This window comes from Andrena cerasifolii, chromosome 10, assembly GCF_050908995.1.
Source record: "Andrena cerasifolii isolate SP2316 chromosome 10, iyAndCera1_principal, whole genome shotgun sequence".
Classification (NCBI taxonomy): domain Eukaryota; kingdom Metazoa; phylum Arthropoda; class Insecta; order Hymenoptera; family Andrenidae; genus Andrena; species Andrena cerasifolii.
Window position 1 is genome coordinate 11,457,337 of NC_135127.1, and position 23,428 is coordinate 11,480,764.

The following is a 23,428-nucleotide window of genomic DNA, read 5'->3' on the forward strand; positions in this document are numbered from 1 at the left end:
TGGCTATTTCAGCTTCAAAAGCATCGCCTTAAAGTAGCAAACAAGAGCTACGCCTTTCATGGGCCTTTAAACAGTTCTCGGTTAATGTGATGCTTTTGAAAGACTCGAAGCTTGTAATTTCTGAATGGTATTCCATGGGCACTAGTTGCAAAATTTTCTTCAATATCGACTTATTAACAAAGGAAATCTATGGTATTCTTAAGGAAATACCATAGATATTTGAAATTTGGATAGGAATATGTAAAAGGTATTTCTGAATAATAATACAGTTTGTTTCAAGTTTCTTTCGTTTTATTTGCATAAAAGGCCTTTACAGTGTTACAATAAAGTATAAGGTATATAAAGTCACTATTTTCTTGTGATTACTATCAAGGTTTCCACCATTTCGTCGAAATATTCCGAAGTTAAAACCTGTAAGAAGAAAAATATTTTTAGTAACATGACTTGTCTATTATTGAAAATGGGAGAAACGTTACAACATTTTGTCACGTATGAAAATATATTAGTAAAGGGAATAATTTTATTGTGCAACATGTTGATTGAAATTAGTCGTTTTAGATTTTATATGTTTCCGGTAAGATTTAATATTAATTCCTACCACTCGTAGCACTGTAATCTTATTTTAGAATAAGTCGGTAACGTTGGGTGCGACACGAGCAGCGGCCAATTCAGCAACTACGTACTCTGAAATCTGTTGAAATGCTGTGCGTGTGTGCGTGCTTGTATATGTGTGACATGTTTAGAGTTTAGAGTGTGCCGATGCGATGTAACTAATCTCACATACTGTAACTAGAGCGATTATTAATCGTGTATATTTCTGCTTTACAGGTAAGGAATTTTTACATAGAAGACGTTAAACCGGCTGCATTTTCGACTGATACTGCTTCAGCCGAACCCAGATCTAACCCAGACTTTTTTTTTTTTTTTTACGTGGAGAAATCCCTAACGGATACCCCTAACCCTCCCCTAACCCAGACCTAACCCAGTTACACTTGTAACATTTCATTGTATTGCATTTCACTTATTTGAATAAATTGCAGCTAAGTGGTAAAAGAGTTTTTTTATTTAACGAGCTCTACTTACTCCTTCCTATTCCAAATCCCATATAAAAGACATGCTAAAAAGAACACCTAAAAAGATCCTTCCACGCAGAGTGGTTTTAAAAATCTTCGCATTAAAGCACTACTTTAAATATGCCATTCACTACTCTCAAACTCTATCGACTTTCGCTCAAGGCTTCTACTTCTCTCCGAAGACGTTACTTAGTGCCACCTCTTTCGACATCATGTTCTCCTGTTACGAAGCCCAATTTTGTGCGTTCTGAAAATTTTTGCCAGATTTTGGCCCAGGTATCAGGAGAACATGAAGCGAAAAGAGGTATTCTGAATTTCAGCTTCGAAGGCATCCTCGATTCTCTCTCCGAAGACGTTACTTAGTGCCACCTCTTTCGACATCATGTTCTCCTGTTACGAAGCCCTATTTTGTGCGTTCTGAAAATTTTTGCCAGATTTTGGCCCAGGTATCAGGAGAACATGAAGCGAAAAGAGGTATTCTGAATTTCAGCTTCGAAGGCATCCTCGATTCTCTCTCCGAAGACGTTACTTAGTGCCACCTCTTTCGACATCATGTTCTCCTGTTACGAAGCCCAATTTTGTGCGTTCTGAAAATTTTTGCCAGATTTTGGCCCAGGTATCAGGAGAACATGAAGCGAACAGAGGTATTCTGAATTTCAGTTTCAAAGGCGTCACCTTTAAAGTTGCGAATCGAAGCTGCAAAGGTTTGGAATTTGGATAGGAATATGTAAAAGGTATTTCTAAATAATAATACAGTTCTTTTCAAGTTTTTCCCACTTTATTTGCAGAAAAGGCTTTTACAGTGTTACAATAAATTAATATAAGTATGTAGAAATGAATGCTGATTAATATTGTATTATTATTAAGTATAAAATATATAATTTCACTTCATTTTATGTATAAAATCACTATCAGCTTTCCATCATTTGTCTCACTTAAAGTTCCTCAATCCTGTCTACCGAGAAATGTTCCCAAGGTTAATCTGTAACAAGAAGAAAATATCTTTAGCAATCTGATTTGTCTATTATAGAAAATACAACAAATAGATTTGTCTATTATAGAAAATACAACTAATTTCAGGCAAAACATATAAAGAATATAATTATCTTCCTAATTTAAGACAATTCCCCTTTATTTCATGTAAAATACATCTCAACGCTGTACAATTCTACTAACATATCAGTAAAGTACATAGGAAATGTATAATATAAAATGAATAAGAAAAGAAATTCTCAGCTGTTCCGTTAAACCATTTGGTTTTGTTAAGTATCTAAATTAACAATTATAGAAAATAATGTGTAATTTGTAACTGCTAAACCTAACCTTACTTTCGTTTCTCAGAACGGGTGAACAGGAATTTATATTTGCATATTTTGCTTTTGTAATGAAAATGTAATATTAAAATTACATAAAAACACCTCTCGTAGAGCAAAAAAATGTTTTAAACAGTTCAAAGTTCAAAGACATAACCTAACCGCGGGAACGCTATTAAAAAAAGGCACAGTAATTGGACACAAACATGTATTTTTATTTCGACTAAAAAAATATGAAAAATAACATTTTCAACCCGAAAAAGTGCCTTAATAAAGAGAAAATTTCAAAACACCAATATAATTTTCACCAAGCAAAATTAAAGTAAGAGAAGTCAGTAATTAGTTCCTTCGCGAGCAAGTCGGCGTCAAAGCACGGTAATTGGGACATCAACCCTAGTTGGAACAATACTTTTAAGCCCGGTGTACATACGTAATTACTGGTAATTACAGTATTTACGCACGGAACAGGTTAGTCAAAACAAAATTCCTATACCTCGTCCCCGTCGTCGCTGATCATGTGGTTTTGCCTTTACGGTAATTTGAAATGGTTGTATTCAGTTGGCGTTGCGAGAGCGCTGTTCGAATATTTCCTCTAGTAGACCATCTTGGTTAACTCAATTCTTTCTAAGAGTCTGGCTTGTGCTTGCTTGGTTGCTGGCGTTCAAAGTTTCTCGTGTAGCGGTATCGAGAAAGATTCTAGAGTTTATTACCAAAGACAGTGAAATAATACCATTTACGACTCAGTTTTATATTATTTAGTAAGTTGAATAAATTTCGATTACATGCACTCACACTTCAGATGCTTTTTTTCATCAAATATTAATGACGCCGCCGAAAAGTTGTTTTGGTTAATTTTTTCCTTAAAGTTCCATTACTCTTATATACTTACTGCTACCAATACACATTATTAATACGTATGATATCTATTTTATTGGCCTTTTACGGCTATAAATGTTGGCTTCAATGGAAAGATCAGCTTTTCTATATTTCCCATTATTAATACATCGTTTATGTTTATGTTTTATTGTTCTCCTGTGTTTTAAGCAGGATGGCGTTTCAAACTTATTTTTGCTTATATTGCCCAACGAACTGTATTCCCATTTTTTCCCCTCCTCTCTTTCGGGTCCCGGCAGCAGCAGCGCACCGGGAGAAAGGTGGTCTCCCATCTTTTCCCAGTACACTGTCCCGTAATATTTAACTTCGGTGATCTAACGCGTAATAAATCTATTTAGAAACCATCTGAAAACTTATTCTGTTGATTAGTTATAACATGGTACGAGGTGGTCGTGGTGGTATGATCAGAGGAGGCCGAGGTGGTATGGGCCGTGGAATGGGATTCCCAAGGAAGCAGTTCCTTCCTCGTCTCCCATTCGATTACACGTTGTGCGAAGCTGCGTTTCCACGCGTTAAACCTGCCCCGGATGAATCAGATTTTCAAATGGCACTTTTGAGGAAGAACACAGACATGTGTCCCACGCCGAAGGAACAAACTTCCATTTTAAATCTCGTTACTAAGCTACAGAGTGTGCTCGACAACTTAATAGTCGCTCCAGGAACTTTCGAAGCCTGCGTGAGTATAACTTTCTCCTTTAATTCCATGCTGCGCGATTAGTTTATCGACCTGCTTTCACAGCAACTGGAAGAGGTCAGACAAGTCGGCAGCTTCAAAAAAGGAACAATGATCAAGGGTCACAACGTCGCCGACATTGTTGTGATCCTTAAGACACTGCCTACTAAAACAGCAGTGGAAGCGCTCGGTACAAAAGTCAATAACGACTTAAAAGCAGTGAATCCAAAAGAAATGTTCAGGCTCACTCAAACGGAGCGTGGCTTCGATATCGCTAACAACGAAGCTACCGTTCGCGTGTTGATCACCACGCTACACCAAAATCTACGGAAACTGGAGTCCGATCAGCATTTGGACGTAAAGATATGCCAGGGCCATCTTGCGGCGATTAGACATTCCCGTTGGTTCGAGGAAAATGCTCATCATTCTAGTATCAAGGTTTTAATAAGGTTACTTAGAGACTTACGAAGCAGATTCGAGGGCTTGGAACCATTATCCCCGTGGATGCTAGATTTGCTGGCACATAATGCCATAATGAACAATCCCAGCAGGCAAGCGTTGCCAATAAACCAAGCGTATAAGAGAGTGCTCCAGTTGCTTGCTTCTGGACTCTTTCTTCCAGGATCTGCTGGTAAAGCACGTTATATTTCAGTTACACTCTACGTTGTTATGCTTAAAATTAACTTTGTTGCTATCCCATTTAGGTATTTCTGATCCGTGCGAAGGTGGCAATATACGTGTACACACGGCTATGACATTAGAGCAGCAGGACTTGGTGTGTCTCACAGCTCAAACGTTGTTGCGTGTCCTGTCTCACGGAGGATACAGGCCACTGCTCGAGGGTACCAATAAGCTTGCTGTAGAGATGAGCGTGTGGGCAGGCGGTGTGGTCGCCAGTCCCTTGGATAAGGCCTACGAGCCTCCCACAGAGCAGGAGCAACAAGAGGACATGGATGAAAGTAACGAGGAGATGATAACGGAGAGTGCTTAACTTTTAAGTTGACATAGCTACACAAATTCTTCGGACATCCGTTTTACGATAGCGCCAAAATTTTGCACCATCTTCAATGATAGCAATTTAATCGTACTCCATATTATTTGATGCAAAAGTAAATGTATTCAGTATTGTAATGACGTATGACTTTCTATTAACAATAACGTAATTAGTGTCGTCGTTTTTACATAATGTAATTGTGTTTGATATTGTACGTTGCGTTTACAGACTTGTAAATTGCGATCTTACTGTACTTTATAACTAATAAAGACCGAATTACATCTACACACCGATGTTCGATACATAATTCAGCATCCTGCGATCTTTCCAGAATCCACCTACAGTTAAAAGTTTCTCAGCACTTCGCTAATATCTATTTAGTAACATCAGTCAGGGTAGACCGAAGACGCCTCCGTATCGGTTCATCTCGTGCTGGATACGTTGCGTAATAAATAATAAGATTGCATCTCCCTTTTCTAAAGCCTATCGCGAGCAAGGATCGTTTTCCGGTGTCCTGTTCACACGAGCACAGTTTACCGATCGATCGCCGGCACCTGTGCGAACCGGTATTCTAAACAATCTCCCTTGCGGCATGCAAACGCAGACCTTGTACTGCTCGTGGCCGGGCGGATTTTGCAAGAACATCGGCGCGATATGAATATTCTCCACGTCCACGAAAACACCGTCTTTCGCGTCGAAAACGATGCTTCCGTTGGCGCTCTTCAGGAGAATATCAGTGTCCGCGCTCCAGACTATATCCTTGCTCTCCATAGTCGCGCCCTCTGCGCCGTGCAGAGAAATCTGCTCGTCGGAGTTTACCGTTAGGCTTTCGTTGACGGGCGACGTGATCCTGTAGGTCTCCGCTATTTTCACGTCGATCTTCTCCACGCCCGCTGGTAAACCGAAGTTTGGAAAGTCGGTGGTGAAGTAGATAGCTCCCGTGCCAGGATCCTTGATCTCAAACGACTCCATCTGCGACATCGCGGTGCCGTTTGGCAAGACTATCACCTTCGCACGCGTCTTCTCGTGCGCACGTCGATTGTTCACGTTAATTTGTACACCTGCTTCGTCGCCAGTGATTTCCATCGGCTCGTCGCCGTAACTCTGGCAAACCCCCGACTGCAAGCATACCTGCGAACATAACGGTTCGACGATCGTAAACGCATGTACAATACCCTTTTCCAGGTATGTATGGTTAGTTGGGTACTGTGCAACGGTATCCGACCTTATCCAAATCGGTCTTCCCGTAAAACTTTACGAGATTCTCATCCGGTATTACTTCCATCGCTTCCATGCCTTGGCTAATCCGCAACACGGCGATTAAGGTGATGTTGAGGAAGAGATTACACAGGCCAATTATCGCCAGGATTAAGGTCAGGATCCAAAGACAGTAATGTTGTTTCAGTGATTTCTCATTGGACGCTAACATCATTCGGGATGTCACGATCGCTGTTCGATTGACGTTTTCAGAGCTGGAACGGGAGTTCGTTGTTGATATCGTGTATAGTTATCGTAATTGTAGTTGCATTCACCTTGCGCGAACGCTGTTGTAACTGTTCTGACGAATACAGGCCCCGATCAGAGGGCCGTCGCTGTTCGACAAGTTGTCTTCGGCTTTGGAAATCGACGCGGAACCGGTGTCATTGCTGCATGTGTTGAGGACGACCGACATCGAATCGTGCTGTGAAACGGGGCGCCTTATTTCGTGATATTTATTAATAAAATATTAAAATATTTTTAAACTCAAGTATCTACGAAACTAATGGTTCTTGGGTTCATTGATAAAGAAAATTATTTCCTCGGATCCATTCAACTTTGGCCGGAAACATTACAGTTTCGAAGATAATCGCCTGGAGTAATTTAAATGGGACAATCGAGCATTGTCCATTTCGCTACACTGAACTAGGCTCACGGATCTTTCACGTTTCTACGTATTTTATTTTTGAAAATAGATTACTGAACTTTCTACGTGTAGATTACCTACCTTCAGGTAGTGGTTCAAAAAGAATTCTAAGTTTCGACGATGACAGCACCAATACGTTCACGCCGCGCACACTTAATCGTTCATGTCGCGCTTGTGGTTATTGTTACGCGCGTAATTGCTTGCCATAGACCCGCGAGAAGATTCTTACCTCGGCCACGATCAGTACAGGACTTTAGGCACACGAAAATAGACGACCTGAGGCTTCACCTCTGTTTCGAACGAATGCACGAGCCGAGTAATGAAAACTAGGTAAAATCCACCGGCCGGCGCTTGCGCGTCTAGAGATCAATGCGAAATGTCCGGAATACCTCTATCCCCGGCGTGTTCGAATTTTCATAACTCATTCGTTTCCGTCGAAAGCTATAGAATATGTTGCAATCATGAAAACGAACAAATCTACAGAAACTGTATAACAGAGATGTATGAGTTTCGATATTTCTTCAAGCTTCTTCAGTGATCGCAGCAATGGTGTAGGTGTCACGAGATTATGTAAAAAATGTATTTATTGAACAGTGAAACAGCATATTATACGGAGTTGGGCCAAACGACACTCTCTATCCATGGTATGTAATGATATACTCGAGTGTATACGCCAGGAATAATGCTGCCGCAAAGGCTTCCGATGCTTGTAACGCCCATCAGGCTGTACATGCAATTGTAATCGTTGTTGTAGATCGCCAGTGGTCCGCCGCTATCGCCCTGCAAGCACAGAAATAACATCTAATTGTTAGAAAATGGTGTCGATATGTAGATAAGTGATATTAAATACACTGATATACCGGCTGGTGCGCTTCTTGCACTGTGCTCTGCGAGTAAAACAGAAAGATTTTGTCGGTACTTAATCTACTTGAGTCGATAGATATAAGCGGATGTTACCGATTGATGATATAGAGCAGTGATTTCCAACATGTGGGTCGCGAAGTGTTTTGGGGAGTCACCACTGTTTTATTATTTCTTTTTAATATAATAATTTTTTTTATTTTTATGTGTTTTCTTTACCTTATTAAATCTACCTTACGTTATATGGGAGGGAAGTCGCAAGTTATTTGACTATTTTAAAAGGGGGTGGCGACTCAAAACAAGTTGGGAAACACTGATATAGATCCTCACCTGACAAGTGTCTTTTCCTTCTTCACCGGCGCATAGTTGCGATTCATTGTTGATGCCGCGTTCAAGTTTAGATTCCTGATTGAAGCTACTGTTACATTTCTGGGTGGACACCAGCTTAATCGTGACTTTCAACAAGTCGCTCGACCCTCGATCGTCATCTAAACAAGGCAGAAAGTTAGAATTACGTATTGTAAAAAGGTTGGGTATTAACCCAGCAGGAACCTGTAGCCCGTCTTTTACAGTAAAGCCCTTATTATTATTAAAACATTTTGGAACTGCCGCACTTACTCCAGTCGACAACACCCCAGCCAGTTGCAACTGCCTTGCCGTCATTACCGACATCTGGTAAGGAATACGCTAAACAGGAGGGTCTTATCCACGCGTCGAATTGCACGTCCCTCTCCATTTTAAGGAGCGCGATATCGTTATACGCGGACGGCCACTTGTAATCAGGATGCTGTATCCTTCTTTCGACCCTCAGGGTCTGCGGTTTTGCATCGTCATCCGTTCTTACGAGGTTCAAATCACCCAATCGTACCCAATTTGCATTGCCCCTGCGAGCAACACGAATTTAGTCTCATGATTCTTCACATTGACATCGATGCTAAGCTATTCTGATATAGTTCTGATATATGCACAGATCAATATCCTTATTGCAGATACCCACCAGTTCACACTGTAGAGACAGTGAGCCGCAGTCAGCACGAATCGTTCTGAAATCAAGGTGCCACCGCAGGACCATTGAATGCCCCCGGTAGGGGAGTCGTATCCAACAGCTGCCATGTGTGGAAATTCTTTTGGGTCAGATTTTGTGCCGCCGACGATGAGCTTGCGAGTTTTAATCGCGCACAATGAGATATTCACGGGCTGCCGGTTGGCCGTCAAGATCGGCGGAATTACAGTTGCGTATACCGACCTTGAGTATACCTCGCATTCTGAAACGCCCAGTTCAATGGACCATGAGTCTTAACTATTTTTCCAAGCGTGAAAAGCGGCGACAGCGCTTTTACACGCTACGCCGCCACGATTAAATTTCGCTCACGTGCTCTCGCGACGGCGCCCCTGCCGCCGGTAACGACGGGTTTGCCCGTTGCCGACGTAGATCCCGCTGTTACCGACGCACCGGTAGGGCAACAGACGACCGGATCGAAGTTAGAGTAGCCGCACACCGCGCGTGGAGGATTTCCTCTCAGGAGGTCGTCGTAAACTGATTGGCAGTCGGGCAGCAGTCTGCAGATGCCAGGCGCGCGGTCAACGGTACACGCGTCACCTGGAAATTGCGAGCGTTAGATAAAATTGATGAAACACTGACTGACACGAGCGATGAGTTCACGAGGAAAACTCTCAGGTATAATTAAGTTACAAATAAAGCGATATGTACGCTTGCAAAGATGGCGAAATTTTATCACCGCTGGGGATGGAAAAGTAGTTTCCATTATGCTACATAGGATAATGAAACTTTTAGGAGATTATAATATGTAATTAATAGCGGGATACTTCATTTTTAATAAATTTCCTTATTCCTGAAATAAATATCCACTTTAGCTTAGCAACCTTAAAACCTAGTCCACTGCTAACGAGAATCGATAATTATTGGTACTTAATATTTCGCTTGATTAACAACCGAAAGTAATATCACCGGATTAAAAATACTTCGCGTTCGCGGAACACAACTAACTGCGTCGCGATTCAAGGTAATTAATTAAAATCCGCGTGATCCAACAGTCGATTAAAAAGCTGCGGTTGCATCACAGAAAAAACATCGTAATTCCTACGATTCCTACATACACTGCCTAAAAAGTACTCTATGTTCTAGTATCTCAGTGACGAAGGATCAAATAAATCTGACTTCCCTTCTCCAAGTACACCGCTCTACATCTCTTTTATCGATGGCGAAGAATGATCTGCATACCTTCATCCGCGCCGTTGGATGCTGGAAGGGTCAGTAGCAACAGAAGAGATGCTGACGAAAGCAACGCCGACGAGGTTGACCGTAACAACATTCTACTTATCGCTAGAACACTGTTTCCGTCCCGGCAATTTCCGCCGCGCATCAGCTCGCTGACTAGTCTCGTGTTTCCCTGCCTCCTGGCTTTTGTATGCCCCACCACCTCCTTCGTCCGCACGGCGCTCGTGGAGGTGGAAACGACGAGCCAGGAGGATGAGCTCGTCATTACTCATTCCTTTTTTTCCTTGAACGCGACGCGGCGGTCGCGAGCGAACAGGTCGAGCGAGGCAATAACATTTCGTGGTTTTCATTTTGTCGTCGAAGGGACAGCGACGGCTTGAAAATACCGCTGGCTACTTGCAAGAACATCTTGCCTACGCCGTGGAAAATGGACGGTCGGGAGACGCCAGAGGGAACGACAGCGTCACGCCAATTATATTATCATCGACGAAGCACGCAGCCTTTTTTATTTTTCTTCTCTTCTCTTCGATCGGGAGAGCCCCTTTTATTGTATGCGTACATTTGACGTCGCTTGGCGTCACCTAATTAATGGTCTTCGAGCAATCTCGCGGAGGCGGTTGGAACCTGAGGACTTCCGCAAACCTGTGCGGAATTTGGACGCTGCTTGAGATAGCATTGAACTGCACGCACCGCGGTATGCAAGTTCAACTGCCGCTTTATCGTGGCGACAGTTTGTAACCTCCAATTGTCATTCTGTGTCGATTAAACGCCTTATTAATGTTTAATGAACAGTAACCGTCGAATTCGTTGCTTGATTGTAAGAAAGTCTAAGGTGCAGCAGGAAGAATTTGCTGAATAAGTTATTTGCTGAATATATATATTTTCAATGAAGAAACAAGAATAAAGATGGGGTCCTTCTCAATTCTAGGTCCAGAGAAGACTGCCTTTCCGTACTGTGAAAAGTCCTCGGTTGTCCTTTTGGGAAAAGTCCTAAGGACCCCGATGCCAATTTTATGACAGCTATGGCGTCGCGCTAGTCGGGCCCATTGTCTCTGCACTCGTCACGCTGGCCACATCTGGTTAGGCTCACCTGTGCAGCCCCTTTTATGACGTGGTGCCTAAATGCTTCTAACATGATATATTATGCGGGTTAACGCTGTTATTACTCCCATTATACTTTTGAGGACAATTTTTGGTGCTCCGTTAATTCGAAGAAATAGATTGCCTTTAGTGGAAGCTAATTAGGTAGCCAACTTTGTGGGTTTGTAGAGTGACTCAAAACAAGGAGCACAGTATGTTTGAAAACTAACCTCAAAGTTAAATAGACACTACCACTTTTTCTCCCTTGCGCGAAAAAGTGGGACTAGTGGGAGTGCTTATTTCACTTTGAGGTCCAAACGGAAAACCATTGTTAATTGAGCTAGGAGCTATAGCGACACTCATACAGATTAAGAATCTTTGGGAATTTTTTGTTTCAGATAAGCCTGAGCCGGGAAATCACCTACGCCGTGAACATACCACTTTTGTTAAGTACCATAGTGGCACTGTAAAAAAACAATTAAAACAAATTGCAAAAATTCTTTTTAAATTGGTTTTGTGCAATCTAAGAGTAGCTTAATAAATACCAAAAAGATTTATTTAATTTATATTGCATTTACTCAGAAAAATATCTAGAACACTAGTTTAATTTTGAACACTAGTTAAAAATGAAACATACTGTTGTTCTTGCCTTGAGTCACTCTACAAACCCACAAAATTGCGGTGAAATTCGTGATTGCAGGTTATCGGCGTTCCCTTGTTAGCCATTTTACTGAAAAGGATTTCCTCCCTTCTAGATATCCAGAAACAGTTGCGGTGCTCGGTATCCTTGGTAAATTATGACGCGTAAGGTAATAGGTACTGAGAAAGATACGCGGATAAGATGGAATTAATGATACCAAGCGGCGAAGTACCATGACAAATGAGAGAACGTCAATGCACCCTGTCCTTCGACGAGTTTGAATCCTAATGGCCCTTCGGAATCTGAAGCCCCTCTATTACTTCTGCGTCGAATGATTCATATCGGGATCTTCCCCGCTCTAAGACCGCACGTTATGTACTCCGACTTCCCACGACTCCGCGCCATTCATTGCGAACATGCAATCGTATTCCCGTTTGACGCAACCCGGCCGCACAGATTCGGGGATAATTAACTGCACCGTGGTATATGTAACACTTCCCACCTAAACGTATTTTATTGCTAATTACTCTACTTATAACACATTAGCGTATTTACAATTCGGTACCTGAATATACATATTTCATATAATGAGCATCTTGTGTCATCCGACAAAGAATAGACGCGCTTGCTTTCAAACAGCAACGAATATCCGCAGTAGTAGTATCATTCAATCAATCAATAATAATAATAATAATAATAATAAAAAAACATAACAGCGATCAATAATCGATAAATAATCGATAACGATAGTAACAAATAAAACACACGATTAAAGACCCTAGGCTAATGTCGGGCTTCGAGCGCTAAAAATAGAGGAGCGTTCTCTGTTTAAAAATACAACGCGAAGTGACGTTCTTACGCGGAACACTAAAACAGGGGGCGGGGGTGGAAAAAGAGAAATAAGGGACAAGGGTGTAGAAACTGACACGCGTTTCGTGCAAAACGGGGAACTTCTCGTAACGATCTTGCGAAGAAGCCTGGAACGACGACCTTTCGCGAGTTAAACTCAACGCCGGACCTGCCGCGGCAGAGGACAGAGTTTCGCGTGAAACTTTCAACCCCAATCGCTCCTTCATCCACTTATATATATATATAAAAAAAAAAAACAGGAATAATTCGTAGCAGTAAACGTTCGCGCGTGCGTTGACAAGTTCCATCGAAACTCGATCTCACATCTCTTATAATGATACTATTTACAGTCCGTACCTGCGTCGAGTTATCAGTCTTACGGCTCTCAAGAGGAAATTGTACATTTACGTCACGGGTGTACGCGTCTTTTTCCTTAATGGTACACCGTTCTCGAGGCGGTAGGAAAACCAGTTCGGGCGAGTAGCGCGCGTTTATCTAAAAACAAAAAAACGGATGCTCGAGTCGCGGTTCACGCCTGTTCCTTTCGGTCGCGCGCTCAATTCTGCCGATTACAGTCGGAACGAAGTCGACCGGCCGCTCAAGGCCACTGGAGGCGGTATCCCGCTACTCCTCCGCTACATCTTGAAAACCCGCGGTTATACTCTCCGGTTACAGAAACGAAGACACTTCCGCGAAAGAAGTAGCGATCGGGCAAGTCAGAATTGAGAGCAGAAGCAGGCCTTGAATGGGCGATCGATTTCGTTGAGACTATGGGCGCAGTGTAGTACAGACAGCGGATGGAATCGGTACAGTGAACTCTTCGGGACGCACCCCGGGCGATATTGCAGTCTGAAAGCCTTATTTCTATTATTGGACGCTTAACTTACGAGCTCGCTGTACCTGTTTCACGAACAACAGACTCCAGTACGGTGTCGCTGAAGCTGACCAATCGTTTGGTTCGCGCTGATACTTGGTCGAACGTTTTTACGCGGTGCGTTCACTCAGGCGAGCCGGGCGCAACGCGACCGGAAGAGCGATCTTCCAGAGGACTCTATTCCAAGCTCTATCGAACGGAACGCCGCGAATGTAACCAGCACAGTACGCTTCTCTCGGTTCATCGAACTTGTTGCACTTTGTCTGTCAATATATACGCGCGTATATATGTTTACATAAATATCGCATCCGTTTTATACAGGGTGCCCGGCACTCTGCGGCGCGGAGGGACGATGCCTCGTTCAGAGCCAGTCTCGAGAAAAGGAACCACATGTTCGAGTGAGGAATCGTCCCTCGTAGGGTAGCTTCGAGTGCTGGACACCCTGCATGTATTAAAAAAAGAGAGAAAGTTCTATTGCACTCTATGTATCAACAAAGTCGTGACTCGCTTATAAACATAATCATTCGCATCGCTATCGACACCTCTTGTACATTGTACGAGCATAAACACGTGTCGCAGATCAAGATTCGCCTCGTTTCGGTATTATTCAGTCGTTCGAGAGTGCTTTTCCGCGAAGCAGATTTATTAACGGCAATCGATCGTGGAGAGAATCTGGAATGAATCGAGTAGAGGGTTCGGTACGAGTGAGAACCGGGGAGAGTGTTGCTTCGTAATTGAATAGATGATATCACGATGGCAGACAGGGGGGTCTCACAGCGGGGAGCGATAATCGAGTAAGTAGACCGATAGTCTTGGGGCTTTCTCACCGCTGAAATTAACAAATAGTACGTAATATAGTGGAGGTAAATAGAAATGGTCCAGTATAACATAGTTGAGAATTTAAAAGGAAATAGATATATATATATATATATGTAGAAATAATGATTTCTCATTGCTGGCAGGGCTATTCGTCGAAGGAATCTGTTCGCTAAACGCCTAGACAGAAAAGATATCGACCGGTGAGTTGTGCAATCAGATTACGGAGTTAAGTACAAATGAACATGATCGTCGATGAACACTTTCGTGGGCACGGGTGGATCCGCAAGCACACCATACAGTAATAATAATAGTTGATCCTCTGCTAGTCCATTCATCAAGAAAAATTCAAGATCCAAAGTCACCTCTGGATCGTCCTCCTACAAACTACGAAACCTTTCACAGCAATCGGCACATACAGCAATTATTTACAAAGTTCGTTGTCACGCGTATCAAAGGATGCACAACCGTGCGTTCACTCCATCTGTTATCAAAACTCTCGGCAGAGTCACCGACTCCCCAGGAATCGTTCCATTATAATCTCAGTCTACGATAGATAAAAACCAATGATTTCGAGCGAAGGAATGCGTGGAGCGATGCTTCTCTATGCAACGCGAGGCTTAAGTACGAGTAATTAAAAAAAATAAAAACAGTCCGAATAGGAAACTAAGCAACGAGACCTAAAAGAGTTACGTGACCCCAGGTACAATTACGAAAGTAGGATTATTACAACGACGTTAAAAAGGAACAGGTGATCGAATTCACGACAGAGATCCTGGTTTAATGTCCAGCAAGAGCGGGGTATCCCAGCATTCCCCGCGGAGAGCGTGTCAAGCGATCGAGGATGGCCCTTTCCTGCGAGGCTGCCGCAAAAAACCGACTAAGCATGGACAGATCTGGACCGCGCGAAGCGTCTAAGATGGCTGGTTAAGTTCCTCCGAGTTCTCCACCCCTTGGGAGGATCCCTAATCATCCCCAACATCGTTACTTTACAACTCGAAGCCCTTTTCTCCTGTGATCGCGCCTCCCCGCCCCCCCGGGAGTTCGCGTGCCACGGCAACGTGCCTGCAAAGAAAGTCTCGTTTCCTGAGTATTTGTCGTGTCCGTGCGTGAAGCTTAAAGCCAAGGAAGGTTGGACGCGCGTACGAGCCGGTCGTATGCGGCGCGTCCACTGGTCATAGCCGCGCATTCCGTCATGCGATAATAATAATACATGGCTCGCTTATCGAATTTCTTCTTGGAAACGACAGAGAAGAAAGCAAAAGGGAGTGGAATTAAATTTGGCGCGTCGAGTATGTAAAATTGCCGCGCGCCGTGGGAAGAGTTCTGAAACACGAACAGGTGGAGAAAACGGCTCCCCGGTCTCACAGAATATTATCCAATCTGCGGGGAACTCTTTCCACGACGGCTCTCTATCGATATAGGTGCACGCAGATTATCATGTTTCGCCTGTATTACGTGCAATTTTCATCGCTGAACCGAAACGCTTCGATCGATAAGATACGCTCGCGCTTTCGCAACGGCATTATTAATTCGGAGTATGCCCAAGGGAGAAGTTTTTAATCTCCGCTTGAATCCGCGATCGAGATAGAAGCTCGCGCGGCGAATACTCTCTCCCAGTCGGCCCGCTCGTTGGCAACACGCGGTGGAGAACTGTGCACACCGGCGCCTGCATTCGCGCGGGTCTCCGCGCGCGCACAGAAGTCGTGGCTCGCTGACAGAACGAGGGCCGGGAAACACAGTCGCCTCCGCGAGTGCGAGGAAGAGAGGCGAGAGTATCGACGCTTAGTTGCTGAATCGTCGGGCAAATATGTCCCGCGTCGACAGTGATTAAACGCGGGCGAAATAATCTGACGTAACATTTTGCCCTCGCTGCACAGTGCGACCGCGAGAAGAAAAGAGACACCGGCACCGGTCGGGAGATAGCTCGAGCTGATCGGATCGAGAGGTTAACGGTCAATTTTCTTCCCTCGTCGCTGTGCGTGCACACCGTCGCTAATTATCGTGGGTGACGTTACACCCGCGGGCGGTATTCCCTACAGTTGCCGATAATACCGCGTCCCGTCGCCGAGCGATTACGTTCGAGGGCACGTCGCGCGCAGATTACTTAACAAACGGTCTAACGCCACGGTGAAATACGCTCGCAAAGTTTAGCTTCGTCCCTAGGCTCGTGGCCGTTTCCCCGCTCGGAACCGCTCGCGCGATTCTCGTCCAATTTCTTAAGATCAACGCTGCTTTCCCCCCCGCGCTACTTATCAAGAGACTACCCCTCGGCCCACCCTACCCAAGAGAAAACCCACTTAAAGAAGAAAAATATAGTAAAGAGCAAAGTAATCCGTGGTAAGTTCGTACGGCGTTGAAAGGGGATGGAGAGAAAGGGGCGCGAGCTTGTACTGTGCCCGGATGGAAAGAAGTCGGTCGAGAAACACTAGGGTCTCGATAGTATATCGCTGTTGGCCGGCGCGACAACGTCGACGAATACAAAGTGAGCGAACTGGACACGGGCGCCGGGAGCCAATGCGAGCGAAGGGCCCCTCTTGCCCCTGTGACGTTTCAACAGACTTCTTTCCATCCGGGCACAGTAGAGAGACAGTGACAGAGAAAGGAAGGAGGATAGAAGTTAAGAGAAAGAGGAAAGGGACCCAGCGAGATTTGGTCGACTCGAAGGTGCAAACTTATTTTGACGGGCGATCCTCGGCTCTTAGCTTGAGCCGAGTCCCAGGAAAGAGGGAGAGGGAGAGAAAGACGACGATCGAGAAGAAGACGCACGGCGATCTCAAAGAGGCAGCGACGTAGGAGAGCTCTCGAATTAAGCATCCTCCTCGATGATCTCAATCCGCGGCGCGTTCTGCAAACCCTGTCGCACGGCTACTGTGTCTTCGTGCTCGCTCGCGTGCGCGTGGCTCTGCACGTTGCAATCTGAAAATGGAGAAAGGGGAACTGTTAGAAGCTGGTTGTTTAACGAGGAATTGTTCGACATGTGTTCGCTGTTTCAACCTAACTTTTAACCGACTTCAAAAAGGAAGAGGTTATATAAAATTATTCGAATACTTAAATATTCGAATACTTAAATATTCGAATATAAAATTATTCGAATACTTAAATATTCGAATATAAAATTATTCGAATACTTAAATATTCGAATACTTAAATATTCGAATATAAAATTATTCGAATACTTAAATATTCGAATATAAAATAATTCGAATACTTAAATATTCGAATATAAAATAATTCGAATACTTAAATATTCAAATATAAAATTATTCGAATACTTAAATATTCGAATATAAAATAATTCGAATATAAAATAATTCGAATACTTAAATATTCAAATATAAAATTATTCGAATACTTAAATATTCGAATATAAAATTATTCGAATACTTAAATATTCGAATATAAAATTATTCGAATACTTAAATATTCGAATATAAAATAATTCGAATACTTAAATATTCGAATATAAAATAATTCGAATACTTAAATATTCGAATATAAAATTACTCGAATACTTAAATATTCGAATATAAAATTATTCGAATACTTAAATATTCGAATATAAAATTATTTGAATATTCCCAGCCCTACTCAGCACATGAACTGATTTTGACGATCTTTTTTTCATTCGAAAGAGGGCAATGGTCCCACACCATACTGTATCAATATTAGTTCTGTTTAATAAAGGCTATTGTCAGCTAATTATTATTATTTTATGTACGTACATGCATATCTCCTCAGCATGTTGTGTCAATATACAAAAACGATTAAATAAAAAAATTTATAAAAACTTAAAACCGACTTCAGCGAAATAAAACTGCACTAAAAAGTAGAAAATAATTTTATCCCTTATTTAATCTACGACTCTCAATTTTTTTAATTCGGCGCCAGATTTACACAGTGCAAATGAGGCGCCGATATAAAAAATGCAGATTCGTAGATTAAATAAGGAAAAAAATCATTTCTCACTGTTTAGTGCAATTTTACTTTTTTGAAGTCGCTTTTACAAAATCCATCGCACCCTTGCTGCAAATTTGGGTAAATCCGCCCGCAACTTAAACTCGACAACGCGTTCCTCGAAATGCCCCCTGTCTTCCATCGCCCACCCTTCTCGCGATACATTCAATTGTACCGCAGACGCGGGAATCTCCGTAATTGCTTTTTGTCATGGCAAAGGTCGAAAGACTTATCGATGATGTAATTTGGGTAATGTTATCGTGTCGCGGAATTACGGCTCTCTCCTATCGATACGAGACGCTCGCGACTGATAAATAACGAGTCCACAATAACACTGTACACTCGATTAATCACAACGCTTCGCGGAGCATTTTATTTGACTATCATTGCTCGAACGAGGAAGCTGCCACGATAAAATTCGGATTTATTTTTAGCTAGCGCTGCTAATAATAGTTTCACCGAGCAATTTCGGCTGCGCTTCGATAGCGGAGTTAAACAGGAGGGGGGGCGGGATTGAAATTCGGCGGTGGAAGAGAGCCCTGCGGATAGAGATCGATATATTCGAAGGCGCGAGGGCCGCGAAGGGGACACTCTGTTCGAAGTATCGGAGAGCCGAGATTACCAGTCGGCCCACACGTCTAGACGTCTTAAAGTTTTTAGAATGCTCGCGAGGCGTGGTGTGGCATGACTGCAACGCGCCGCGATGCGATATATACGATCCTGCGCCACCACTTTTCACAACCACGCCTCGACCGGTATACAGGAGACACACACGAGTAACCCACCCTCAGCATCTTACGCGAGATACTGCCTCTATGAAATTCGATTTCACGAATTCTTAATCCCCTCAGACGCCAGGAATGTCGATAAGCGATCCTAATCAATAATCATATCCGCCCCTCTAAATACAAGAGTGATCCACGATACAGATCCGCTATAGTCACCACTACACTGCGTTCCACATTAGAGCAGACTCGTCACGCGCAGCGATACATCGTTGATTGGTAACAGACCGGCAGGGAAAGTGCTACGGCCAATGGCGAAAGTGCTAGGATCAATGGCGAAAGTGCCTCGACCAATCGCGTGCGTCAGACCCGTGGTAGCTGCGCAGATCGGTCGCGAGTCGGTGGGGGCGTTGGTACGCTCTTATATGGAACGCAGTGGCACTCTTTTTATCAAACGTACTCGTTCTATCGATCAACTTCCACTCGACTGAAACGCGAGCCGCAAAAATTCGCGCGATTTATCAGCCGGCCACCTGTTGCACCTTCCCGGCGATAATGTGGGCCGACTTAACAATACCGCCAAGTAGGTTAATGCGCGCGTGGAGATTTCGTAAGTCTTCAGGTAGATCTCCAGCCAAGATGAATATAGACGTCCCTCGTCTACGCGGGACCTCGGGGATCGGTATTCCCAACATTCGAGTCGCTTTATGCTAATCCGCGCGCACCGTGCATCCGGCATTTGTCTGTCGACTGGCAGTAGGCCAAGGATCCGACCCTGAAAAATCGGTCGTGATCTACAAAGTGCTCGGGGCGCTCTGAAATAATCGCCGCGGTTAAGATTTATTAGGCGTGGTCCCGCGAGCGATCTCAGGCGAGGGTCCGAAACGGGGGGAGGCGGTTTAAAGCGTCAATAAGAATATTTAGAAAATCAGCGCGACTAACGATGCGAAGGATTCTTATCCCCCTCGTTATCTGGCGTTCATTTAGATAACCATGCAATCAATTAACATTTGTCCCCGAGCCGATGCAAGCGATTTTTTTTTTTTTTTATAAATTGCTCGGGGCGAACCATGGAAAATTTCGCGATGATAATGCGTCGCTGATTGAAGCCACGTGACCTGGGAGAAGTTCGGGCTCAACTTGGACGTTCCTGACCCCGAGATCCACGGCGACTCCGAAATGGCGAGACGAGAATTACAAATGTGTATTTCAGATTTCGGAATTGAGTATAAATGGGTTCTTGTGCCCTTCGTTTCTGGTGTAGCGTGGTACTCAATGTACACTGGTACTTGTGAGTAATAGGATACTGACTGTATTTAAGTAAAATGTGGTATGTGATGCAGGTTGAATACTTTTCACTGCTTTTAATTTAGAATATCAGATAAAGTAAAGTTCTTCGATAAATTTGTAGCAAGAGTGCGGCTGCATCTTTATCCACTTCGAATAAATTAGAAAAAACTGTTTATAGAGTTATTGCTTTGACTTAACATTGCAAAGAGAACGCTAATTGAAAAATATATCGCGCAATAAGTAGTAGTTATTGAGTTGATAAGTTTTTATTTCTATTTATGGCGAAAAATATTCTATAATAAAATATTAATATTATTATATTAATATTTTCATATTAATATTTTCATATTAATATTATTATATTAATATTTTCATATTAATATTATTATATTAACATTATCATATTAATATTTTCATATTAACATTATCATATTAATATTTTCATATTAATATTATTATATTAACATTATCATATTAATATTATTATATTAACATTATCATATTAATATTATTATATTAACATTATCATATTAATATTATTATATTAATATTTTCATATTAATATTATTATATTAACATTATCATATTAATATTATTATATTAACATTATCATATTAATATTATTATATTAACATTATCATATTAATATTTTCATATTAATATTATTATATTAACATTATCATATTAATATTATTATATTAACATTATCATATTAATATTATTATATTAATATTTTCATATTAATATTATTAAATTAACATTATCATATTAATATTATTATATTAACATTATCATATTAATATTTTCATATTAATATTATTATATTAACATTATCATATTAATATTTTCATATTAACATTATCATATTAATATTTTCATATTAATATTATTATATTAACATTATCATATTAATATTATTATATTAATATTTTCATATTAATATTATTATATTAACATTTTCATATTAATATTATTATATTAACATTGTCATATTAATATTATTATATTAACATTATCATATTAATATTATTATATTAACATTATCATATTAATATTATTATATTAATATTTTCACATTAATATAATATTAATAGCATAATATATTAATATTAATTAACCCTTCGTGGTCACACGGGATGTATCGCACCCCAAGAGCAATTATCGAGTTAAAATGTCGCGCCTTTACGACTTCCAAAGAGGATTTATCGCAAAAAAAAATAAAAAATCACTTTTTTCCCACAACCGTGGAAAATCGCTCATTTTCAACTACAAATGATCATCATATAAAAATTTACATTTCTAGAGAAAGACTATTAGACTATGACTGTATAAGTATTACGAACATACAATTATCACTGAAAAGTTGAAAGATTAAAGAACACAAAAATGCTAACTCAAAAGATGACGCTGGGGTACATCGAACCCCATGTGACCAATTTCTGATTATAAGAAGGTGTGACCACGAAGGGTTAATATTAATACTTCTATTTTTATTTACTTGCACTAAATCGTTCATTTCTCATCGAATTCGCATCAACCGACGTAGATTTTTTTTAACGTATACTACACGTCACAACTCAAAAACTGTAAAAAATGGAGCTGCACCTTACTACAATGTTCTCAATTAATATGTTTGCAAACGTTCTCGCAGCATCCCTTTTTGAACCACCTTGTACAGTCGTCGAGGCCCGCGCCGCGAGGAGCGCGAGGCTGCCTCCGGCCGAGAGGAACAGAGAAGAAAAATCGACGAAGACGAAGGAATGAATGTATCTTGTCACGCGTGGTAACAACCTTTAGTTAAGGCGATTAGAGTCAGGCGACTCGCCGGTCGCCGCTGTTATCGTCCACGCCACGGCAGATTGTTATTTATAGAGAGAAAGTATACGCCTCGCGTGCACACAAGCACGTACGATCTCGCGAAAAAAGATGCCTAGGGCTCCTCTGCCGAGTTTCCCGCGGCTTTTCGGCTGTAGAAAGCTGCGGCGCTCCCCCCCCAAAAAAAAACAACCGCCTCCGCGACTCGAATCGCAAAATTATTTCGGCCACCGGCGATATTCTTAATTCAGCGACTTGTACGCGGCGCGAGGCCTTTGTCTCCTCCTCCCGCCCTTCTCGCTCCTCCTTCGCATCGCGAGCAAGGACAAGTCCATAAAAATACTATCTCGCGATCGCCCGCGCGCCAAAGACAAGTACACTTACATCACGCGCGCCTTGGCATTCAATAAACGGAGTAAAACGATCGACGAATATTTAAGCGTAGCGAAATCTCTCTGGTTTAGAGAATAGACCCGAAAAGAGTTACGCAACCACAACGAGGCACGCTTTCATACAATCAAAGTGGAGTACATACTTCGCAGCGCGAATGAGCTTGAGGCACACAGTTCTAGGGCTAACGGGCTCGCGTCTAGTCGCCTGCTCTCCATTTTCGCTCAATGGAATTAAATTGAAAACATTTCTCAAGACTAAACACATGTTTATCGCATGATCATCCTCTTAAGATAATCTTCCAGCGATTAGTCGGAATACCTGTTGTATGACTGATAAGATGGGTTCAGTCGTGAGACAAGTGTCATACGTGACTGCTGGCGTCACTTCCAAGCCGTATTATTATAAAACAGTAAATCGCAAGATCAATAAAACCCACTTATGAGTTATGTATGACACAGTATAGAGTATCTCGACGTCAACCGATCCTCGCAGGGTTACGCATTCAAGCTTCGTTCATTCCAGAGCCTCGTTAACCCTCGGTTGTCACACTGGGTCAGCCAAGTTTCGCTCAGCTGACTACCTGTTAAATTAAGTCGCAAAAATTCTGAGATAAAGTGAACATTGTAGAATATATATTCATCGTTGCAAACTGACATTTAAAGTGCCATCGCGTTTAAACAGTGGTGCCACTTTTAATGGTACCTCAAAGATACAGTGGCGGACGAAAGAAAGTTTACATCCTTTAAAATCGCATAACTTTCTTAGAATTGGTCCAAACGACTTGAGTTTTTTTTAGAAGCCAGAAGGATTAAAAAGTTTGCTAAATGACGTGTTTCGTCGTTTTGAAAAAAATTGTAATTGGTCGGAATAGCAAAAAAAGAAAATAATAAAGGTCGTCTTTTAATCTTTTTTCTGCGCCTGTAATGAAAATTCCAAAATCCCGTTTGTAGACTTAAGTAAGTTGTATACATGCAGAAAAATTCATCAAAATCGGTCAACGTTGCTCTGAGCTACAATCTCTTAAAGAGGTCGAAAATTG

At 42.0% G+C, this 23,428-nt stretch overlaps 3 protein-coding genes and 2 long non-coding RNA genes across 6 annotated transcripts; 2 read left to right on the plus strand and 3 right to left on the minus strand.

The window, feature by feature from the left end:
• Positions 1–1,829: 1,829 nt before the first annotated feature.
• Positions 1,830–2,808, minus strand: LOC143374141 (uncharacterized). Its single transcript, XR_013086617.1, has 2 exons — positions 2,397–2,808; positions 1,830–2,055 (listed from the first exon to the last, which is right to left on the minus strand). It is a non-coding gene; the product is annotated as an uncharacterized LOC143374141 (long non-coding RNA).
• Positions 2,809–2,999: 191 nt separating this feature from the next.
• Positions 3,000–5,232, plus strand: LOC143374135 (interleukin enhancer-binding factor 2 homolog). Its single transcript, XM_076822046.1, has 4 exons — positions 3,000–3,144; positions 3,650–3,956; positions 4,020–4,584; positions 4,658–5,232. Exons 2-4 carry the CDS (start codon positions 3,657–3,659, stop codon positions 4,942–4,944), a joined length of 1,152 nt encoding a protein of 383 aa, XP_076678161.1. The 5' UTR covers positions 3,000–3,144; positions 3,650–3,656; the 3' UTR covers positions 4,945–5,232.
• On the minus strand, positions 5,076–7,251 carry Scgbeta (sarcoglycan beta). Of its 2 annotated transcripts, none has more exons than XM_076822049.1 (4): positions 7,080–7,251; positions 6,480–6,628; positions 6,173–6,419; positions 5,076–6,078 (listed from the first exon to the last, which is right to left on the minus strand). In XM_076822049.1, exons 2-4 carry the CDS (start codon positions 6,617–6,619, stop codon positions 5,431–5,433), a joined length of 1,035 nt encoding a protein of 344 aa, XP_076678164.1. In that variant the 5' UTR covers positions 6,620–6,628; positions 7,080–7,251; the 3' UTR covers positions 5,076–5,430. The 2 variants fall into 2 exon arrangements, with proteins under 2 accessions (XP_076678164.1, XP_076678163.1); XM_076822048.1 differs by having other exon boundaries at positions 6,932–7,250.
• Positions 7,252–7,416: 165 nt separating this feature from the next.
• LOC143374134 (venom protease-like) lies at positions 7,417–10,230 on the minus strand. The gene is made up of 6 exons (XM_076822044.1): positions 9,954–10,230; positions 9,084–9,311; positions 8,709–8,976; positions 8,330–8,595; positions 8,042–8,199; positions 7,417–7,630 (listed from the first exon to the last, which is right to left on the minus strand). Exons 1-6 carry the CDS (start codon positions 10,213–10,215, stop codon positions 7,457–7,459), a joined length of 1,356 nt encoding a protein of 451 aa, XP_076678159.1. The 5' UTR covers positions 10,216–10,230; the 3' UTR covers positions 7,417–7,456.
• A 5,075-nt stretch (positions 10,231–15,305) lies between these two features.
• Positions 15,306–17,149, plus strand: LOC143374139 (uncharacterized). Its single transcript, XR_013086615.1, has 3 exons — positions 15,306–15,496; positions 15,532–16,599; positions 16,792–17,149. It is a non-coding gene; the product is annotated as an uncharacterized LOC143374139 (long non-coding RNA).
• Positions 17,150–23,428: the final 6,279 nt, after the last annotated feature.